General features: G+C 37.4%; 2 protein-coding genes across 2 annotated transcripts in view; both read left to right on the plus strand.

Moving 5' to 3' along the window:
• The first annotated feature begins 1935 nt into the window (after positions 1-1935).
• On the plus strand, positions 1936-4423 carry LOC147835861 (uncharacterized). Its single transcript, XM_087262501.1, has 4 exons — positions 1936-2538; positions 2927-3015; positions 4007-4127; positions 4207-4423. Exons 1-4 carry the CDS (start codon positions 2313-2315, stop codon positions 4215-4217), a joined length of 447 nt encoding a protein of 148 aa, XP_087118627.1. The 5' UTR covers positions 1936-2312; the 3' UTR covers positions 4218-4423.
• A 9984-nt stretch (positions 4424-14407) lies between these two features.
• LOC100334579 (fucolectin) overlaps positions 14408-24317 on the plus strand; it is a 35009-nt gene continuing 25099 nt past the window's right edge. Inside the window, exons 1-2 of the mRNA XM_087260519.1 lie at positions 14408-14492; positions 19107-19145. Of these exons, the coding sequence (XP_087116645.1) occupies positions 14447-14492; positions 19107-19145 (85 nt within the window). The 5' untranslated portion in view covers positions 14408-14446. The remainder of the gene's footprint in view (positions 14493-19106; positions 19146-24317) is intronic.

A 24317-nucleotide genomic window follows, 5' to 3' on the forward strand; every position in this document is an offset into this window, starting at 1 on the left:
CTCGTGTTCTCGTGCAACGTCATCATCAGCTGCCTAAGTTCAGTTCCAATACTCAAGACCGTAAGTACGGAGGACATGTGAAACTTCCCGAATGTGATCTTAATATCGAGGACGCACCGATGCAGACTTGAGCACCGAACTCACTCTGGAAGTCCCAGAAGTCATTGCGACTGGAGGTGGGAAGCGCTGCGTTTTATTTATATTTATTATTAAAGTTCAGAGAGATCACTTATTTACCTCAGGAGTTTCCCTAAATGAAACGGTGAAAGTAAACATTACCATGAACATCTTAATAAAGGAATAAACACATTAAGGGTGTTTGTTTGCTGAAATTCGTATTAAAATCTGTTTTATTTATATTGTGCAACATAGATTTATAATGTTTTTATGCAACGTATATATTTTAAAAAGGGAAAAACAATAAATCGTTGTATGAAGGCTGTAATGTTTAAATAATTTACCATTTAAAAGATGTGAAGGTCATGTGATCATCAGGAAGAACGCAGCATCTCATTTCTCAAAGGACGCGTTCTCTGCCCTCGCGGTCTCCTGAGTTCGTTCTTCCAAGGACACCTGGCAAAACCGGTCTCCAGAAGAACACAAGTCCGTTCTCTGTGTTCTTGGAATTGAGAAACAGCCATTGTGTGGCTGAGTTATAAGCCAAACGTCTGTCTGTCAGCAGGTGGCGCTGTGACTGTGACTCTATATTGGCATGTAGATGTCTTCAGGAGAGGAATCGTGTCGAACTGATGACCGATGTCCGCTTCTTCTTCTACTTTTTCGGAATGAATTGCAATTTTCAGGGTCTTAACATGCCCGAAAACTCACGAAACCTCGCACACGCCCTAGAAGTGGCGAAAATGTACGTTTGTTTTAGGTTTCAGAAGAAGGTGTGGCAAAATGACTCGACAGCGCCACCTGTGCACTAGCGGACTAGCCCCTGAGCTATGATTCACGCACATGTACGAAAATTGGCACACACCTCAAACATGTCAAAAACAAAAAAGTCTCTTAGAGCGAAATCTCAAACCCGACAGGAAGGATATTTTTTAACTTCCTGTGCAGAAAATTTCGCGCCATTTCCAGGCGTTGTATTTTAACAAACTCCCCTAGGGATTTTATCCGATCGACACCAAAATTGGGTTTTGTCATGTAAAGGCCTTGGCAATAATAAATTGAGGAGATCTAGAGTTTTATGTCGATGGGTGTGTCCATGGCAGCCTCGTAAACTTTGACGATTCGCCACGAAAAAGGAAGTCATTATAACTCAGGCATGCATTATCCGATCTACCTCAAAATTCACACGCTTGATAAGAGTCCTGACCTGAACACGTTTACATGCCGATATCCAGATACAGTTTTAATGCCACCTGCTGGCCACAGGAAATTATATGTTTTACATTGTAACATACTCCTTAACCAAATTTTATCGTATCAGCACCAAATTTGGGTGGTGTTATCTGAAAGCTCTGGTGATGATATATTGTGAAGATCTAGAGTTTTCACAGAGGGGCGTTTCCGTGGCGGCATGACAAATTTCAGTGCTTCGCCATGGAACAGGGAGTACTTATAACTCTACCACATGTAGTCCAATCAGCCTGAAACTTCACAGGGTTGATACGATTCGTCTCCTAAGGACGTCTACATGCCAATATTCAGTCAGACATAGTGCCACCTGCGGACAGAAGGACTTTTGACTTATAAATCAGCCACACAATGTCTGACCTGCCTGAAAATTTGCATATTCCATAAGATTCCTGTCCTGAAGGCACCTAGCTTTCAACATTGAGTCACAGTCATAGCGCCACCTGCTGACAGGAGGAAGTTTGGCATAAATCTGTGATTTTCTCAGATTTCTTAATAAGTCAGTTTAAATTATTATTGTTTTGTATTGCTTTTCTCTGTCATCCTAAGGCCGCCGGGCAGCGGTAAGCCAGGGTGCAAGGTCCCTATCATTGCTGCTTGCAGCTTTAATTGCTATATGAATTTGTAATCTAATTACATTTGTAATAACGGCATATAAAAAAGTGACCAGATTATACCATACTTTCAAGTTACTTTGAAACCTAAAAAGACTTAAAAAAGCCCTGCAAAATCTAAAAAAAGCCCTGCAAAAGTTATTTCATTAATTTAATATTGACGGAATTAGACACAAAACATTGTTTAACCCTGTAATAGTTTATTAATACAGTAATTATACACAAAACTGACAGAAATGAAAACCTTACCTGCCAACATTTGTCTCTAAAAATCCGGGAGACCAGGGGGGGTTCCAGGGGGTGGGGGGCGGTGGATGTCTAGGTGGGGGGTGGATGGGGTGGATGGGGTCCCTGGTCTGTACTATGCACCAGGATTCAGGCAGCCACTGTGATCAGATACTATACCAAGGCCGGCAAACCAAGGGTGTTATAGACTGCACCAAAAAGCTTAGGATGGAGGGGTGGAGGTCAAATTACGGGAGTTTTCTGGGAGACAGAACAAAATGGGAGATGTGTCTGAAATACAGGAGACTCGCGGGGAAAACAGGAGTATTGACAGGTATGATGAAAACTGGAGTATACACTAACCCAGGGGTGCCCAAACTCGGTCCTGAAGGGCCGATGTTCTGCAAAGTTAAGTTCCAGCCCATATCAGACACATCTCGGCTAGCTAATCAAGCTCATACTAGGCTTTTTAAAAACACCCTTGTAGATGTGTTGAGGCAAGTTGGAGCTAAACTCAGCAGGACACTGGCCCTCCAGGAGTTTGGACATCCCTGCACTAACCTAATTCAGACACAAGATGGCGCCAAACAGTCAAAAACAGCAGCGTTTCAGACACGCATATAGATATGAATGTATTCACTGATGGTCAGGATGCTTTAGTTGAATCTAAATTTAAGTATAAAGCTCATGTGTGACTGATGGATTTTGTTTGTTTTTCTTAGACACTTTCAGACGCTTCTTCATGAAGATTTCCTTCAACTCAACTGTTAACCTGACAAACCTGACAGTCACACATAATGTGCTCTCAAAGGTGAGAAATAAATTTAGTTTTTATGGCTGTATATCGGCACTGGTGGGAGGCGTGCGTTAGTGCTCCCACCAGTGCGGATATACAGTCATATCGCACTGCTACGAGTGTGATATTGCGTTTATACAACAGTTTGACGGCATAATTGTGTATGTAAAAACAAAATCAAACATGGAGAGTCTCAAAAACCCTTTTTTATGAGGAACTACTTTCTTCTGCGTTGGATTCAAATCATAAGCTGACAGTTAAACAGCTGAGCAAGCATCTTTTACACTTTAGACCTGTAGTGTCTGCTTTCTGCTGGCTGTATGTGGGCGGAGTAATACACAAAGGGTAAAGAGGCTGTAGGAGTTCTGATATTGCAGAATATCGCACGGCTATCAGCCAATCAGATTCGAGAACCGGACAGAACTGTTGTATATATATATATATATATATGTATGATGTCTGTGTCAGGTGTTTCTGTGTGGAGTTTGCATGTTCTCCCCATGTTAGCGTGGGTTTCCTCCGGTGCTCCGGTTTCCCCCACAGTCCAAGCACATGCGCTATAGGGGAATTGATGAACTAAGCTGGCCGTAGTGTAGGAATGTGTGAGAATGAGTGTGTATGGGTGTTTCTCAGTGATGGGTTGCAGTTAAAAGGGTATCCGCTGTGTAAAACATATGATGGAATGGTTGGCAATTCATTTCGTTTGGCAATTCATTTAAAAGTTTTAATTATTACAAAATAGATTTTCACAGTTGCGCAGTAGGTAGCACGATCGCCGCACAGCAAGGTCACCAGTTCGAGTCCCGGCTGGGTCAGTTGGTGTTTCTGTGTGGAGTTTGCATGTTCTCCCAGTGTTTCCCAGTGTTGGGTTGCAGCTGGAAGGGCATCCGCTGTGTAAAACATATGCTGGATAAGTTGGCAGTTCATTCTGCTGTGGTGACCCCAGATTAATAAATGGACTAAGCCGAAAAGAAAATGAACGAATGAATATTTAATCTTATTTCAGCTGACATCAGCACTGACAGAGAGAGGAATCAGCAATATGACGCTGAGCTGGACTAAAACCCCAGAAGAAGAAGAACAAACAGCAGAAGAAGAGAAAGTGATGCAGAATCAGCTTCAGAACGGTGAGTGTGTTCATAATTATACAGGGAAAATTTGAAGTGATGAGGAACGTCTGAGTCTGTGTGTGTGTTTCACTTGTAGATCAGTGCTGATGGAGAAGCTCACAGGAGGAACAGCCATCATGCGTTTATTATAGGCTGATAATCACACACATATGCATGCACACACACATACACACACGCACTCAAACCAGTCATTCAATTCAATTCAGCTTTATTTCTACAGCGCTTTTTAAATGTAGATTGTGTCAATGCAGCTTCACATAGAAGATCTTAGTAAATTGTAACCGTGTCAGTTCAGTTTTCAGAGTTCAGTTCAGTTCAGTTCAGTTCAGTGTGGTTATATAATCACTACTGAGAGTCCAAACACTGAGGAGCAAATCCATCGATGCGCAGCTCTACAGATCCCGAACTATGCAAGCCAGTGGCGACAGCGGAGAGGGAAAAACATCACCAATTGGCAAAAGTAAATAATTAAAAAACCCAGAGAGATACCAGGCTCAGGCTCAGCTCTCCGCTGGCCAAACGTCTTGTTTAGAGCTGCAGTCTAGGCGCCGGAGGCTGGAGAACACTGGATGTCAGCGAGACTCGTCAGTCCCTGGAGAGTCACAGGAATCAGTCACATGCCCTCTACTCCTCCATGACCACCACAGCAGCTGCTCAGGATACGGCCTGGTCCAGGATTATGGAATTCTTGGGATCATCTCGTCGCTGGTCTTGGATCGCATCAAGTGCGCTGCATAATATCTGGGATGAGTATCCCCAGGTGGAAATAGAAAATAAAGAGTATAATTATAGCTGCTGTGCAGATGCAAAAACGCTAAGAGCCGTCTGAAATTTCCATCAAAAATGAATATTTTTCTCAGCCACCCTTGTTTATGTTGAGATATTTCACTTTGAAGACCATAAAAAGGGCTTATTCTATGCCATAAAATGATTTTACTTAACTTACAGACAAGAGCCTGATAAAAATACTAATTGTAGAATAAAATTTCAGATGGCATTTAGAGGTTTTTGCATCTAAACTCTTCATATATATATATATATATATATATATATATATATATATATATATATATATATATATATATATATATATATATATAGTGTGCTCAAGATATAAGAGTTTACCCTTACAAATGACTCCATTACATAAATATTTCCTATAGGAGGCTGTGCAAAATTACATTTGTGCATATAAATTAGATTAGTCAGTAACAATGTTAAAAATAATTAGCGGTCCCAAATGAATACACACAAATTTATATAACCCAGGTTTATTATGGATATGTAGCCCTGTATTCGTTTCTGGAGAGCGCCAAATACGTCCCAGGAGCTAAATTTGTTTTTGTAGTTTTTGTTTTTACAAATCCACCAGAGGGCGTTGTGTACACTTTTTCAGATCTCATATTTCTCTCGCGAGTGCTATTCACGCATGCTGTTCTCACGTAAATCCACCAGAGGCCGCTGTCGACTGACTGACTGAGCGACGACTGACCCTCCCTCCTTCTCCAAAAGCAACCAATGGTTTTCAGAAGCAATCCAGAAAAAGAAAAGCCCTCGCCTGATTTTTTACCACCTTCTCACCCCGTTATTTACTTGTTTATTCTTTTTTTTGGCTTTTGTTTTTGTCTTACCTGCCTTCTGGAATCGTTCTACACCAGACTCGAACCCCGTCTTCATGGTCAACTTCTCTCTGTGTCTCAGATCCTCTGATGTATGCAGGAAGCCACTGGACAAACTGGTAACAGCGAAAAGTACCTCCATATGGAGGTAAGTGGTCAGCTGGTGTAGAGCGAAAAGGAACGGCGTCATACCATCCGGTAGCATTCGTTTTAAAGATGAAATGCAGCCGTTCATACCTCCGGCTACATATTTCACCATCTCCAGAAATTTACATAGGGCTATGCTTTCAGAATGAGCCTACAGTAAGTTGAATTTATAAGTTTTTTCCCAATATTTCACATGAATTGAAACGTATTATCTTTCTATTTCTTAAGATGTTAGATGACCAAAATATTGTTTTAACAAATAAATCCATTTAATAAATCTGTTTTGTTCAAATGCAGCAAACTATATGACCTATATTCACGGAGAAACGATAAAACTATTCATTTTTTAAATGAGGCAAACCCCTTTATGATGAGCACTGTATATATATATATATATATATATATATATATATATATATATATATATATATATATATATATATATATATTTACTACAAAAAAAAATATATATATATATATACAAAAAAAATATATATATATATATATATATATTGTAATATCAAGCCAATTCCATGGGTGTTTTTTTTTTCAATGTTTTTTTCAATGCCAAAAATATTAGTAATTTATTAGACACAAATGAATAATTCAATGACAGACCTCTGGGTTACATTACCCCAATGCAATACAAGAATTACATTCAAGAGGTTTGCAATTAACATCCATTTTCGTATTCCAGCATCACTTATCAGTCATTCTTCAGTCCTTTGGCTCTTGTACCCCCAGACATACTTCCTCTTTCTGCAACCCTTCTCTGCATACCAGAACTGAACAATTACGTGCATCTTGAATATTTTTCACAACTTCTACAAGGATCAAGACAACTTGTGTCATGTCCAGACCGAAGTCTGGAACAAAAGCTAAATTTATTTTTTTAATATATTCCCTGTGGTCAGCAGTTCCTCTAAAAGTATGCAGCACAGTGAAAAAGAGGAAGTGTGTCAGGTCAACATGTGCTATTATACAAAAGAAAAAGATTGATTAATATGTTGTTAGTCTAAACATTTTTCTAATAAAAAATAAAGACACAAAAGTAATACAAATAAATTACACACACACACACACACACACACACACACACACACACACACACACACACACACACACACATATATATATATATATATATATATATATATATATATATATATATATATATATATATATATATTATATTACACCCATCAGCAGGAAAAACAAACCGTACATTGACAAAGGCAAATTATACATGCTAGAAAAAATATATATATGTATATATATATATAAGAAAAAAATTTATAACAAAACTATACATGAACAAAACAATACAAAAGGACAAACTATACATGCAGTTCTTATTCTCCCTGCAAAACAACCTGCCAGAGGAGTGAGCAAAGTCATCTTGTTTTCAGGTTGAAGTATTTTGCTCACCCCATTGGCAGATTATTTTGCCTGTTTAAAAGAAAAACTCACTTCTGACATGCAGTTTCTGAAAACAAGACCATATGATTTAATGTCTAGAAAATGCTTCTTGATTTGAGTATTTATAGATATTTGGACGAGACAAAAGACATAAACTTTAAGTAAAAGTAGTAACTCAAGCATTGTTCTGAAGTAGTAAATCAAGTGATGTTCTGTGAGTGAGGTTGATATACTGCACCTGTGATGAGCTGAACATCTGTCTGTCTTATTTTCACTGGCATACTGAAGTATATGTAGTAAATAGTGATGTTCTGTATTGAATAAAGCCATGTTCTGCAGTCCGTCTGTCTTTATATCCACCGGCTGAATATATCTGACACATCACTTGAGTTTGAGAACTGCTTTTCTCGGCTCCTTCTTCACTTCTCTCATAGATTTACTAAACAAATAAGCCGAAATGCAAATGAGGAGAATGATCTTTGCTGAAGCTGAAGAGAAATGACGGGCACTTAAGGTTGATTTTCATACAGTTTTTCTTTTCATGCATGTCTTCATCCATCCTGATGACGGATACATGAGGCGAGATGTCAGGCGAGATGTCACTGAGCAAAGCGCTGCAGTTTTAGTATTTACATGTACTGTAATGTGTATTTATATAGCGCATTTATTGTGTATGGCCATACACCCACAGCGCTTCACAATCATGAGGGTGTGTGTTATGGACAGGGGTTTAATTGTTATGGACAGATAAGAGCAAAGAGGAACTTAGGGACTGCTTTGAAGATACAGTGGCAAGTTTTTGATGCATGTGGAAATGTACATGAAACTACTGATACCATTACATCCTACAAAACGTTTTTGTGAAAGTAATTGTGTTAGGACTACAATTGCAATTAGATGTACCCAAATAATAGGTTCTGGTTTACAAAGGGGTCAAATTAAGGCAGCTAAATTGGCTTTTAAAGACAAGATTGAGGATAAGTTGATTAAAGGTAGTGCTATGAAGGCATGGGAAGGAATGAACAGTGTCATGCAAACAGGCATGTTTATCACGAGCTGCACCCATGGTAGAAGATTTAAATAGCTTCTTTGCTAGGTTTGATGAAGGGGAACGCAAAACTGAAAGTGAGAATATTAATGCTGTCAATCGATTAAAAAAATTAACTAATTAATTACACTTTTTTTGGAAAATTTTGAAAATAAATCGCATTTAAAGGGTCACGAAACACCAGAACACATTTGTTGAGCTGTTGACAGTCGTATATGTGTCCCACACTGCTAAAAACACTATTAGGAGACCTATATTTCACTAAAAAGTGTAAATTGGTTGTTTTTGCATTATTTCAAGCAAATTCGTACTTCCGGTTTGAAACTAATTTTTGAAGCTGCGTCACGGTCATGACATAATAGTGTGTATTCCAGCGTGCAGACTGGACGTCTGTGCCAGAGTGTGTCTTATTACGTCTTACAGTGTGCTGCATTAATGCATGAGTAAGGCTTGGTTCAAACCAATCAGCGCGCTCTATTGTGCAACTTCATTAATATTCATTACTGTCACAGTGTTTAGACGACAGAGACGCCACGTTGTGTTGGCAAAACAAGCGTGAAGTGTTGCTTTTATAGTTTGCTGCAGTTAAGTTTTGTTTTCATTTTCTCTCTGTGAGAGCTCAGCTGGAGTCACGTGTGGATTAACAGTGTACGCGACGCTCGACAACAATAACTTACGTGTCTAAGGAGGATTATTGTTTACCTGAGAGCTGTTCTCATCTGCAAACGCTGAGATCCGGATTCGCTTGTATTCTTCTCTTAATAAAGACGCGGCTCTAGTTGATGGTGATTGTTCTGTCTCTACAGATTTGGTAAGTGAGCGGCCAGTGCTCTTTGTTTATTCAGTTTGTTCGTATCGAACAAACTATTGCAACGAGTGTAAACAAGTTAGCACCACAACCAAACTTTAACCTCGTGTAGGATTTTCACCGCATTTTGTGACCGGAATAACACACGCGGCTTTCTGACGCTACCTGCCGTGTGCATCTAAGTATTTGGGAAATGCGGAGGGTTTTTTTCTTTCATTCGCCGTGCGGTATCAAACATTGCATGAAAAATAAACGCTTAGAGCAGATCCTTGAATCAAATATCTCGTTTGTCACGAGGGGCATGAATGAATTCCCTGAATGAAAGAGCCAGACTGCAGTTAAAGTCCACCATTTAATAATTTGGCAAATAATTGGACTACAGATGTCCATGTAAACAGTCCCTTTCTCCCCTGTGTGTGTGTGTTTTGATTCTGAAAGTCAGCGCACCCAAATAGACACTCCAAAAGTGAAGACTGAATCTTGTAATTTTGACTAATCAAATGTAAAATGTATGTAAATGCAAGACAAATACTATTTAAATTCAAAATATTATTGTTTAATAGAATTTTTGTTTACCTTGTAACACAGATTTCTTTATGTAAACAACAAATCCACAATAAACCATCAAGATCCTGGCTTGACAGACATATTTTTTACAGAAATTAAAACACAGGCATGTTAATGACGTTTGAATTTGAATTCAATGCCAATAAAGAAAAAAATATTTCCATGTTGGATTGTAAGTGGACTGCAAAAAAATGCCAAAATACAGGAATTACAGATATGGAAAATGAAAAATTATAATAATAATAATTAAGTATTGAATAAAAACAATTGTACTCACTGTAAAGTTGCATTGCTGTGAGTTGAGAACATTAGTTATAAAGTAGAAACAATTTTACTCAGTCCTCCTTTACATTCAGACAGTTGCTAAGACAGTCCAGTCTGTTGACATTATCGGGGGACAACGTGGACCTTTTCTTTTGAATGATGTGAGCTGAGAGTGCAACGCAATCTCACCACAATTCGTAACTTTTTAATTTAGTGGCTACGGACAATGATGTTTAGGAAGGTTTAGGCACATTTGTTGCTAAGAAACGCACACACACACACACACACACACACACACACGCACGTGCGCACACACAATGCGCGCAGGACAGGGCAGCCGGAGTGACTCCTTTCAGATTCAACACGCACAATTGCGTTCATCAAATTTGCTTTAACTAAGCCTTCTAAAGTATGGCTGTACTTCACAAGGATTCTGACACAACAGAGCGAAGCAGACGCTTTACAAAAGTTGCCTTTAAGGAAGAAACACATCAAACTTTATGACACATAGGCGCATGCTGAAATGCAGAGGAATGCCTTGTCTTTGACAGCTTGCGACTTTATCTGGACACCAATACTCTGATTTTACTATGATTAAGATAATATTAATTGCGTAAATTTTTGTTTCGCGTTAAATATTTTAAATTAATCACATGCGTTAACGCAGTAATTTTGACAGCCCTAGAGAAAATATTTTTAATACTCCTGCATATGAGCCCATTAAACTCAATAAGAATGAAACAGCAGCCAGCCTTGCTAGGATCAAGCCAAATAAAGCACCTGGCCCAGATGAGCTTAAAGGTCGTGTGTTGAGAGCTTTTCAGCTATCTTGTGTATTCACTCGTTTGTTTCAGCTTTCGTTAGACTGGAAGGTGGTTTCTACATTTATGAAAAGAATCAAACATTGTTCCAGTACCTAAAATATCTAATGCCAATCAGTTAAAAGATTTTAGACCAAAGCTCTTACATCCATTTTGGGTAAATGTATGGGAGGAGTATTATCAAGGTACATCTGGAACAAAGTGGTCAAAGGTTTGGACCCCCTTCAGTTTGCACACAGGGAGATGCACAGACCATGCCATAATAACTTTCTGTGATTTTGCTGCTGAACATATTCAACAGACTACAAATTATGTTTGGATTATATTTATAGATTTTATAGATTCAATTCGGATAGATGTTCTCCTGCAAAGATTAATTCATTTAGGAGTGAATGGTGATCTTATTTGGTGGATAGTCCTCAAGGAGTAGTTGATGATATGGTGTCTAAAACCATGACTGTAAATACAGGAGTTTCTCAAGGAAGCATTTCATCCTTACCTTTTTTTTCTTTACACAAATGAACTTGTAAACCAGGATTTAGGTTTTAAGTTATTTGAATATGCAGATGATATGGCACTTGTGGCCGGATGGCTAAAACAGGAATCGAATGAGATGCTTTGTTCTACAATTTTACAAATTTGCTTCAAAATTGGTGTAAAAAGAGTTCACTGGAGATCAATTTTAATAGTTAGAAAAAATAAACTAGTCCTTCGTCATGGGTTGAAACCTCTGGTCCTTGAGGGACATGAAATAGAGACGGTTGTTTTAAATATTAAGGAACGTTTGTTTATAGTGGATTAACATTTGCTGCAGATGCAGAGTCTCTCATTAGGAGAGTACAACAATCTGGTGTGAGTTAAGATGTTCTGCAGATGGTATACAAGGACTTGGTTGAAAGTGTTGTGAGTTTTGACATGATTGCATGGCAGGGCCGGAGTGGGACTGATTTTCCACCCTGGAGTTTCAAGCCTTAGACCGGCCCAACTCAGTTAACGAGGAGGTTATTAAAATAAGGTCATTTCCAATTCAGTTTCTAATGACACGATCACGTCTTCTTCAAGGACACAGCTGCTTTAGAACTTCAAATGTTTTTTATAAATATGAGAAGACTGGAGGGGAGCTAAATCTCCAACACTATTCTTTAAACACCACAATGTCCTTTCCTGCAATATCTGAATATATGTTCTGTGCAAAATTCTTTATAGATATCCAGTCCTTTGTAACGGTGGTCACACAAAAAATAAAAACAAAATATTTACTGCATAATTAACACAAACAGTATTATCTCCTAACACTAAAAATGAAAAAAAGAGAGATTCGAACAAGAGTCGGCAGCGGTGTAACGCAACGTGCTGACCACTGGACCATAATGGCATATTCTGTTTCTCCCTCTTTTCGATTTCTGATCGAGTTATGTCAGATTTATTAATGTGGTCATCTGCTTTTCATCGAGCAGGTGTAATATTCATTAACATTAATTATTCGAATTCTTATTTTCACTAAAGACATCATCATTACCCTGCAGGCTGCATTCTGCTCACGGAGCTGCGAGAAAATAAATAAAAAGAGCGGAGCTGCGGTAGAATAATGAATATAAAGAGTGAGGCTGTGGTCAAATAAATACTTAAATAGAAAGTGTGACTGCTGAGAGTGCAAGCTGCTAGGCACACCGGCCCTCACGGCCCAAAAACAGACTGATCCACCGGGAATCCTCCCATTCCTCCCGATTAGCCCATGCGGGCCTGTTGCATGGTATGGACTATTGCCATTTAAGGAAAAGCAAAAACTCTGTTGATTAGTAAAAATAGGCAGTGCAATTGTAGGTAAAGCAGGAAGACAACCAAATTAAATTTATTCAATAAGAGTTAAACAGAAAGCACAGGTCATTATTGAAGATTGTTCCCATCTCTTAAATATATTATGTGAGCTCCTGCCATCAAAAAGACGTTTTAGGTGACCTCAAGTTAAAAAAAAAGTGTTTCAAATGTCCTTTGTCCTGACTGCCATTAGAATTTTAAATACCGGGTTTCATGTACAGGGTTTTAAATTATGTTTTTTTTTTCAATGTGATAAATGTGATAACACAATGTGTTTGTGTTGCCTGTTTTTTTCTGTGATGTGTGTAATGTGAACGCTGATGTGTTTGTGTCGTGAAGCCAAAGACAAATTTCCACTTGTGGACAATAAAGATAGTAAAGTAAAGTAAAGTAAAGAAATGCGCTACTTATGGTACAATTTGTTGCATGTTTCAGAAAGCAAATCCACTAGAGGGCGCTGTCTACATTTAAGCATAATTGAAATGCGATACTTAGGCTACGTTTTGTTGCATGTTTCAGATTAAAAATCCACTGGAAGGAACGGTCTACATTTTAGCAAAATTGAAATGCGTTAAATCCACTAGAGGGCGCTGTCTACATTTTATCATAATTGAAATGGTTACTTAGGCTATGTTTTGTTGCATGTTTCAGATGACAAATCCACTAGAGGGCGCTCTCTGCTTTCTAGCATAATTGAAATGTGTCACTTAGGCTACGTTTTGTTGTGTTTCTGATGATAAATGCGTTAGAGGACACTGTTAACATTTTTGCAAATTTGAAATATGTTACTTAGATTACATTTTGTTGTACATTTCAGATGACAAATCCACTAGAGGGCGCTGTCTACATTTTCGCATAATTGAAATGTGTCACTTAGGCTATGTTTTGTTGTACATTTCAGAAAGCAAATCCACTAAAAGGCGCTGTCTACATTTAAGCATAATTGAAATGTGTTACTTAGGCTACGTTTGGTTGTAAGTTTCCGATGATAAATGCGTTAGGGGACACTGTTGACATTTTTGCAAATTTGAAATATGTTACTTAGATTACATTTTGTTGTACATTTCAGATGACAAATCCACTAGAGGGCGCTGTCTACATTTTCGCATAATTGAAATGCGTTACTTAGGCTACGTTTTGTTGCACGTTTCAGATGACAAATCCACTAGAAGGCGCTGTCTACATTTTAGCAATTTTAAAACATTCATGTATTTTATGCTTCTATTTTGTTAGTTTCAGATGACAAATCCACTAGAGAGTCTCCATGTTTTGCAAATCCTTAATATGTTACTTACAGTATGCTTTTTTTAAAAATGAAATAGACATTTTTGGGTCATTTAGTTGTTAGTTTTAGAAGACAAAGCCACTAGAGGGCGCTGTCTACATTTTTTGCAAATCTGAAATATATTATTGTGTGTTTCAGACGATGAATCCACTAGAGGGCGCTGTTTACATTTGTGCAATTATGTCTGTATGTACAGTTTTTCCTGTACAGCAAGTGTTTTCTAACTGGCGGGAGACTCCTCATGCAGTTGAACAGTAGGACGTTGTTGAATTGGTCAGCAGATGTTAAAACACTCATGTATCACTTTATACTTTTATTGTCAAATAGCCCACTAAACCTCGAAACTCATCACATCTTTTATTTTCTATGCATCCATAATAAAATGTGAGCATATATCTACTATTGGCCACCCGCCGCTGATCATGTGATTGACAGACGCAGTATGTAAAGCTAAATGAGTGTCTTGTTTCTCTGTCTCTTCATTCACATCCTCCTCTGACAGAATTAAGACACAGCTGAGATGAACAGCGGGCGTTTCTACAGCACTCTCCTGCCGCTTTTACTGTGTGAGTAGATCAGCTTCTGTCTAACACCTTCATGATTGCAGGCGATTCTGTTAGATCCTGAAACACTTTTCAGACTCAGCTGCATAATGTTCAGTTTTTCTGTTGTTTTCCAATAAATAGAGATTAAAACAAAATTATTTAACAAAAAAAATAAATAAAGTTATTTTATTTTTATCTCCTGTGCTGTTTAACAGATTTTTTAAACATGATAATTTTAATAACTAATTTCTATACTCATTTATTTTGTGTTTAATATTTGACTAAATACTTTTCATGATACTGGTATTCAGCTTAAAGTGACATTTAAAGGCTTATCTTAATTAGGCTAATCGTACAACAGTGGGTTGTTCTGTTGACAATTTAAAAAGGGGTCTTAAATATTAAGGGGGTAATAATATTGACCCCAGCAGTTTTAAAAATGTTCTTTACATATTTTAATTGAAATATTTTATTATTACTATTATTATTATTATTATTATTATTATTTACATTTTATTTCAGTAAAAAAAAAAAGATGCGACCCCCCCCCCCCCAAAAAAAAAAAAAAAAAAAAAAAATTATGTATATATATATATATATATAACTCATATATATAGTTGAATATATAGTTGAAGTCAGATTTATTCCACTTTGATTTTTTTTCTTTTTAAAATATTTCCCAAATGTTGTTTTTTATATTTATATATATATATATATATATATATATATATATATATATATATATATATATATATATATATATATATATATATATATATATTTTTTTTTTTTTCTTCTGGAAAAAGCCTTATTTGTTTTATTTTGGCTAGAATAAAAGCAGTTCTTAATTTTTTTAAACACCATTTTAAGGTCAATATTATTAGCCCCTCTGAGTGTATATATATATATATATATATATATATATATATATATATATATATATATATATATATATATATATATATATATATATATATACACACACACACACACACACACACACACACACACACACACACACACACACACACACACACATTTTCTAAGTAATTTCTAGTTTATATATATATATATATATAATAGAAATTACTTAGAAAATCTTGTAAAATGGGGGAATTTCACAGGAGGTAGAATTAATTCTAATAATAATAATAGCAATACTACTACTACTACTACTAATAACTTATTTTATATGACACCTTTAATAGTAGCATTCCAAGACATTTTGTCTCACAGATTAATGTCTGCAAGATATTAATATGTGGATGACCAGTAACTTTTTAAAGTTAAATGCCAGTAAAACTGAAGCCCTTCTGGTTGGCTTTAAATCTGTTCTTTCCAAAGCTCAATCCTTTACTATATCTATCAATAATTCTCCGGTAAATTTGACAACTCATGCTAAGTCTCGGGATTTTACTAGATGGCATGCTTTCGTTTAATTCACATTTTAGTAATATTTCACCATCTGCATTTTTTCACTTACGGAACATTGCAAGACTTCACCCTTCACTATCTCAACAACATGCTTGTACATGCTCTGGTTGCATCAAGGATTGATTATTGCAATTCCGTTGCAATACAGATTACAGTTATTTCAGAACTCAGCAGCTGGGGTAGTCACTCGCTCGCGTGCTTCTGACCAGATAACTTCAATTCTCTTTCACTTGCTCTTTCATTGGCTTCCTGTATTTTATCAAGTACAATATAAAATTGTTTTATTAACTTACAAAGCTCTTCACAACCTGGCACCTGATTATCTCTCTGATCTTCCTCACTGGTGCACTCCGCGGCGCTCACTGAGATCTTCTGCGGCTGAACTGTTGTCAGTTCCAAATTTTAAGATGAAGTCATTCGGTGCAGGGCTTTTAGCTGTATAACACCACAGTTATGGATTTCCCTGCCTTTAGATATTCGTCAGGTGGACTCTATCCCCTATTTTAAATCCCAGATTAAAACCTTTCTATTTAGGATTGCTTTTAATGACTTTCTGGATTAATACTGTGTTTTATTAGCCTACTCTTCTGTCTTGTTTTTATAATGTGCCTGTGACATACTGTAAGGTGTCCTTAAGATCTCTGAAAGGCGCCCATAAATAAAAGGTATTATTATTATTATTGTCATTATTATTACTTTACAGACATATAAAATGTGCAGCACCAAGAGATGTAATAATAATAATAATAATAATAATATAATAATAACAATAATAATAGATCTAAAATCAAATTATATCACATAAAAGACTTAGGGCCCTATCATTCACCCGGTGCAGTGTGGCGCAAGGCGCGGCGCAGTAGTCTTTTGCTAGTTTCAGCTTGGCGTAAGAGTGGTTTTGAGGCGTTGCGCTACGCTGTTTAATAGCAAATGCATTAGCGCTCATATGTGCGCCCATAGGCGTTCTGGTCTAAAAAGGAAGGTGTTCTGAGGTGGACCGCTGGCGCGTTGCTATTTTGAGAAACTATAATAGATTTTTCATTAAACCAAAACTAACCCGGTCTAAACTCCAGCGCAGAGTTGCTCCTCGCTTACACACTGCTTAATACACACAAGAGAGCAATAGGCAAATATCTTTACATATGAAAACATTTAAATATTAAGGATATATATAGGATATAATAAGAATAGATATAGGATATAAATATAAGGGATTAAAATATTACAAAACATATTATTTTCTAGCCTACATAAATATGAAAAATCACTGCTTTTATGTCTTCTTCATCTCGGGAGGCTTTTTCAGTTCATTCATAACAATTTGCTTTTGTATAATGTTATTATTATTAGCAGTATTATTTATTATATCCATATTTATATTTGTTTTATTAAAAACAAGCTTAGATTTGTCCACCTGTCAGGTTTTAGACCATATGGGGCACAGCATGTGTTTTAGGATATAACTCAGGTTTTTGAGCTCATTTTGTTATTATTGTTCATTTATTCGTTTACTGGAAATTAGAACTGAATTTAGAAATAGTTTTGAAACGAATATTTGCGCTTAACAAACGCAATTAATTATTTATAGACTAATTGATGTCTGTGCGTAAAGGTTTCCCTATCCAAGAGCGAAAGGGAAAGTAGATCCATTATCTCACATTCTCACGCAGTAGATGCTCTGTTTAACTGTTTTCTGTTAAAAAACTGTCAACTGTTATCTGTTTGCTTGTGAAATGCTCATTTTTTTCCACTTAGACTTACTTTGCATCCTGTAAATAGCGAATGCGCTCTTGGCGCGACGCAGCTGGCTCTTAAAGGGCCATGACACCCCCCTCTTTCGGTTAAAGTCTACTTCAGAATTTTTTCAAAAGATGCATGATTAATGGGCGGAGCTCCGCGAGCATCGGGCAGGAGTGGGCGTGGCCAGCAGGGGAGAAGGGGAGCGAATAACTGCTGTTGTCAGTTAGCTCACAAAATGAGACACAAAGAGGAGACGCATGAGTTTATAGTTTACAAAGTTAAAATGCAAAGAAATGAACAGTGATTTCATGCCCTGCTACATTTGTTATTCGTAATTTCATATACACATAACAACAATTTATATCATTATAAAGATAAGTGTGTTCATGTAAACACTATAAATGAGGATTCTCCCTCAATCCCTGTATCCAGCAGACTCAGTGCAGCAGGTCTCCTGACCTGTCTATTTTAACCATTAGCCCTGCTGGTAATCTGGAGGATTTAGGCAAACACAGCAGCACAGTGATGTGTCTGAATGTGAACGAACTCCTGATAAAATACAGCGTCCCCCATTCTCCAATTCTCGTGCTGCTCTCCAGACAAAAATGCTAGCAGCACACACACAGCTTTGCTGTATGATCGGCCCTGACAAGATCGCGGGGGAAAACATGCAACAAACCCCGTGGATCATGGAAACAAACGCATATGAGCCTTCATGAACGGCTAAATACTGTGTGCCGTGGGTCCGTCCGTGTCTCTCAGCTCGGGCTTGACACTGACAGGTCTGGCAGGTCTCATGAATAATTAAGCAGCCGGCTCTTCTCATAGGATGAGAAAACTCCGCTATGAATAATAATGAGAAACCGACGCGTCATCATTGCACTTGAAGTTCTGCGCTACGTCGCTGATTTTGATCCGCCCCAAAAATCATTTTAAACCCAGAAGCTGAAATCAGCTGACAAAAGCTCAACATTATCCAGTTTTCCCCACAATTAAAGCTGACAGCTGCTAACATTGTCTTAACTGATGCTCAACACACACACATCTGTTAATATAAAATAAAAAGTTCTCCAGGGTGTCCTGAACCTTTAAAGGGAATGGGAGATGAGACTGTAATTGGTTTATTCTCAAAACACACCTATAACTCATTAAGAAAATAAACTCAATCCTTTTAGACCATGCGCCACGGCGCAAAGCAGATTTTCCCGTCCTTACATTAGCAAAAACGCGTCCTGACACGCCCTGAAAGCGTTTGCGCCCTGCGCTTTGCGCTCTGCGCATGGACCGTCAAAATAGAGCCCTTAGTGTATAAATATACATAACTATAAACATAAATATCTGCAAATGTTTATTTTTTTACCATTGTTGTACCTTTTCTTCATGTGATGAAAAGCTTGATTCTAACAGTATTCATGCTTCATTTTCCGAGCCTCATTCTGCATTTCTCGGTTCTTTTCTCAGGGCTTTTCTGGGTTCAGATGAAGACGAACAGAGCGGAAGGTGAGATTTCAGGACTTTACTGCATGTCTAAGTCACATTCATTTAAACACAGTCTGCCTAATTCCCCTTGAATAACACACCTGATCATGCTTATCCACACTCTGATGGAGGGTTTTAACCCAACATTGGGTCAGATATGGACAAACTCAACCTTTGGGATAATCGGATGCATTTTTTGGGTTCAATTATCAATCAAACTTTTAACGCAGCTGTTGAGTTTGTCTATATTTCACTGGGTTAATGTAATACTCAATACTTAAAGTGCAGGGTTTCCAATGATTTTACTTGTATTTGTACCAGTATTGGGTCAAATATGAATGAACCCAACAGTTGGGTTACAAAATCAGGTCAAACTTTATTTTTTGATGGTCCATTTGTTGAATTTAAGTTACACTGCCTCTACATGCCAACTAAGTCTCATTAGACACACTGTTAGGTTGGGGTTAGACATGTACATGTTCCTTATAGTCAGCTAAATGTCTGTTGATGGAGCAGTATCAACACATCTACTCAGATAATACTCAAATGGACCATCAAAATAAAGTGTTACCCAAAATCCCAGTGGGTAGAACGTTCACATCACATCAGGAAGGTCGCTGGTCCGATCCCCGGCTGGATCAGTTGGCATTTCTGTGTGGTGTTTGCATGTTCTCCCCGTGTTGGCGTGGGTTTCCTCCGGGGGCTCCGGTTTCCCCCACAGTCCAAAGACATGCGGTACAGGTGAGTTGGGTAGGCTAAATTGTCCATAGTGTTTGAGTGTGTGTGTGTGTGTGGATGTTTCCCAGTGATGGGCTGCGGCTGGAAGAGCATCGGCTGTGTAAAAAATGTGCTGGATAAGTTGGCGGTTCATTCCGCTGTGGCGATCCCAGATTAATAAATGGACTAAGCCAACAAGAAAAATTAATAAATTAATAAATTCATTTTGGTCTGTTCATATTTGACCCAGCAATGGGTTAAAAACAACCCAGCATTTTTAGGGTGTAGTTTTTCTGATCATTGGGTTAACATTTTCCCCCAATTAATTTTCAGATACATTTCTTTTTTTTACCCAGTTTTTGAATTTCTCCATATTTGACTGGGTTATTGTAGTGCAATATTTACAATGATTTAAACAACCCAAGCTCATTCTGGAAACGTAGCCCCGCAGACGTTTCTGGAGACCGCGATTTACGTGGCCGGAGGTACGTAAAGGCCGCGTTTAGTTTTTTTCGAGCGAACGCTGCGGGGCGGTGTGGCGCCGCTCCGCCCCCCCTCCTCACACTCGCCGACCGACGGCTCGCCTCCGAGTGGAGGGCTTTCCCGATGCAATCAGTTTGTCCGCTTAGCTCACAGCGTTGCGTCGGCGGAGCGGAGGCCCCGGAGGAGGAGCCGGAGCCGGCCGCCGTGGACGACGACCAGGATTGAGTCCGGGGAACAGCAGGTTCCGGAAATCCGGTAAGATGAAAAACGGAATCCGAAAAATAAGGGCGAGAACGCGGCGGGATCCGAAAACGCGGTCGAAATCGAACCCGAGGGCTTTTGCTTTTTTTTTTTTTTTTTTGCGAACTGTCGCTCGGGTTTAGAGAAGGAGGAAGAGGAAGAGGAGGAAGAGAAGGGCGGCCGAGTTGGCCGATCCGGCGCCTTTTCCGCAGAAACGTCCGCGGGGCTACATTTCCACAATGAGCCCGGGTTGGATTTAAAGCATGTTGTGTATGATTTACCCATCTTTGGCTCAAATATTGACAAACCCAGCAGTTGTTTATTAAATGTTTATTAAATGTAATGTAAAAAACCCTAATGATTGGGTTTGTTTATTTTTGACCCAACATTGGGTTATTAAACATATTTTTAGAGTGTTGTATATTTATTTCACTTGTTGTTTGTTGTTATGAAAATTGGGTTAATGCTTTTTTCAGTTACATTTAAATGAAACATTTTAATCCAGCTGTTGAGTTTGTTTATATTTGACTGGGTCAATAGAACTCATCATTTTAATATAGTGCATGATCAAGTATATTTGTGCCTGCAATTAGTCAAATATAAGCAAACCCAACAGTTGGGTTACAAAATGTTTATTAAATTGAATGTGAAAAAATCAACCAAATTGTTGGGTTGTCCATATTTGACCCAGCACTGGGTTATTGCAACACAATGTTTTAGAGCCTTTATTTAAGTGGTTCATTAACTAATTAAATTTAAAACTTTTTTTTTTTTACCCAATTCGTCCATATTTGACTGGGTTAATACAACCCAACATTTATAGTGCAAGATTTACAATGATTTAAAATGTGTTTTGTACACTAAACATGCTGGGTTAGGGAGACCCATTTTGGGTCAGATATGGATAAACCCAACATTTGGTTTGCAAAATGTCTATTAAATTTAATAAAAAAAACCAATGGTTGGGTTGCCCATGTTTGACCCAACACTGGGTTAATATACTGTAACATGTTTTATTTAGATTGTATTTGGCGTAATCGGGTTTACTTTATTTATAAATAACTTAAATCAAATAACTTAAATTTATAAAACTTAATCAAAAGTTTTAACCCAGCTGTTGAGTTTGACTGGGTTAAAATAACCCAAAATTGTACAGTGCAATATTTACAATCATTTAAAGTATGGTTTTGTATGTTTTAATCCATCATTGGTTGAAATATGAACAAGTGCAACAGTTGGGTTACAAAATGTTCATTAAGTTTAATGTCAAAAAATTAACCAAATGGCCGTCCTACCTAACAATAGGTTAATAAAACATAATATTTTAGAGCGTTGCATTTATTTAACTTAATGTCTGTTTTTAGGATAATTGAGTAAATTTTTTTTCCAATTAAAAGTTTTAACCCAGATGTTGAGTTTGTCCACATTTGACTGGGTTAATACAACCCATTATATTATAGTTTAAATTACAATGACAACACTATGTTAATACAACATAATATTTTAATGGGTAGCATTTATTTAACTTGTTGTCTGTTTTGGGGATAATTGGGTCAAATTATTTTAACTAAAAGTTTAACCCAGCTGTTGAGTTTGACTGGGTTAAAATAAGCCATAATTTTATTGTGCAATATTTACAATAATTTGGTTTTGTATGTTTTGATCTCTGGGTCAAACATGAACAAGTGCAACAGTTCGGTTACAAAATGTTCATTAAATTGAATGTAAAAAAAAAAAAACCAAATGGCTGTGTTTCCCATATTTGACCCAACACTAGATCAATAGAACAGAATATTTTAGTGTAGCATTTGTTTACCGTATTGTCTGTTTTGGGCATAACTGAGTTAATTTTTTGTCCAATTAAAATTCAATTAAAAGTTTTAACCCAGCTGTTGAGTTTGTCCATATTTGACTGGGTTAATACAACTCATTATATTATAGTTTAAATAACAATTACTTAAATTACGTTTTGTAGACACTAACAAATGCTGGAATTTGGTTACCCATCACTGGGTCAAATTCTGATAAACCCAAAATTTGTGTTTCAAAATTTGTAATAAATTGAATTGTAAAAGAATTAACCAAATGGTTGTGTTGTCCATATTTGACCCAACACTACGTTAATGCAACAAAATAATTTAGCATGTAGCATTTATTTAACTTGTTGTCTGTTTTGGGGATAATTGGGTCAAGTTATTTTAATTAAAAGTTTAACCCAGCTGTTGAGTTTGAGTTTGACTGGGTCAATAAAACCCATTATTTCATAGTTCATGATCTATAATGATTTAAAGTGTATTTGTACCAGTATTGGGTCAAATATAAACAAACAAAACAGTTTAGTTAAAAACGTTTATTCAATTTAATATAAAAAAATGGTAAAAAAATAGAAATGGGTTTGTTTATATTTGACCCAACAGTGGGTTATTATATTTTTTTTCCGTAGAGTGTAACATTTATTTACTTTTTACTAGCATCAGTTGTTGTCTGTTTTAGTGATAACTGGGTTCATTTAAGAACAATTTCAATTAAAAATTGTTCACCCAGCTGTTGAGTTTGTCAATAATTGTATGGGTTAATACAACCCAGTGCAATGTTTACAATGATTTAAAGTATGTTTTGTATAATTCAACACGTCTTTGGGTCAAACATGAACAAATTCAACAGTTGGGATACAAAATGTTAATTGAGGTAAATGTTGATGTTGTAAAATATTAATTATGCAAGGTTAAAATAATTAACCCAATGGTTGGGTTGTCCATATTTGACCCAACACTGTGTAAAAACAACCCATCATTATTTAGAGTATAGCATGTGTTAAGATTGTCTGTTTTGATGTTCTGCTATAGATGTGCTTTGACTAAATATTTGACTATTCAGTGACTCAGACAATGAGGATGACACATGTAAAGCAGCCCGGCTTCATTTGCTTTTGACATGGCATTAAGGGCTTATCTAAAATCATTTAATTCAAATAACAGCTCAGTCGTTTCCAGGAAGAAAACGCAGGGATGTAAACGTAAATGAATAGACATGCTGTAAAGAAATCGTAAACGAACATTGGGTCAAATATGGACATACCCAACCGTTGGATTACGAATGTCAATTTAATTGAAAGAATGAACCCAACATTGGTTCAATCATGTTCTTTTCCAACTTTGTCCCTTTATTAATCCGGGGTCACCACAGCGGAATGAACCGCCAACTTGTCAAGCCCATGTTTTACGCAGCGGATGCCCTTTCAGCTGCAACCAATCTCTGGGAAACATCCATACACACTCATTCTCAACCATACACTATGGACAATTTAACCTACCCAATTCCCCTCTTTGGACTATGGAGGAAACCGGAGCACCCGGAGTAAAACCACGCAAACGCAGGGAAAACATGCAAACTCCACACAGAAATGTGATATGACCCAGCCAAGGCTTAAACCAGCGACCTTCTTGATGTGAGGTGACAGCACTACCTACTGCGCCATCACATCACCCCCCTTTCAGATCATTAGGATCATGAGAAATTCCAAGAGTTCAATCAAAGCAGGGTGAATCCTCCTTCAGCTACTGCACCCCTCGCTGCTGGAGTTTTTGTCACCAAGTTACTGATTTAGTTCAGTGGCGTAGCGCAAAATGCGGAGGCCCCCCCTGCAGGGATCACAGACGGGGCCCCCAGTTGAAGGCAGGTGGTGGTGGTGGTGGGGGGGTTGGGTTCCTGGATGTTAGTATGCAATTTTTTTTTTTAATTATGAAAATTATA

Source organism: Danio rerio, chromosome 7 (genome assembly GCF_052040795.2).
Source record: "Danio rerio strain M-AB ecotype USA chromosome 7, GRCz13ab, whole genome shotgun sequence".
Taxonomy (NCBI): Eukaryota; Metazoa; Chordata; class Actinopteri; order Cypriniformes; family Danionidae; genus Danio; species Danio rerio.

Bases quoted from the DNA above. Each gene is read 5' to 3' on its own strand.
- LOC147835861 (XM_087262501.1), top strand. From the start codon at position 2,313: ATGGGGTGGATGGGGTCCCTGGTCTGTACTATGCACCAGGATTCAGGC. The intron at 2,539-2,926 runs GTATGATGAAAA...TGTTTTTCTTAG, and splicing joins GAAAACAGGAGTATTGACAG to ACACTTTCAGACGCTTCTTC. The intron at 3,016-4,006 runs GTGAGAAATAAA...ATCTTATTTCAG, and splicing joins CACATAATGTGCTCTCAAAG to CTGACATCAGCACTGACAGA.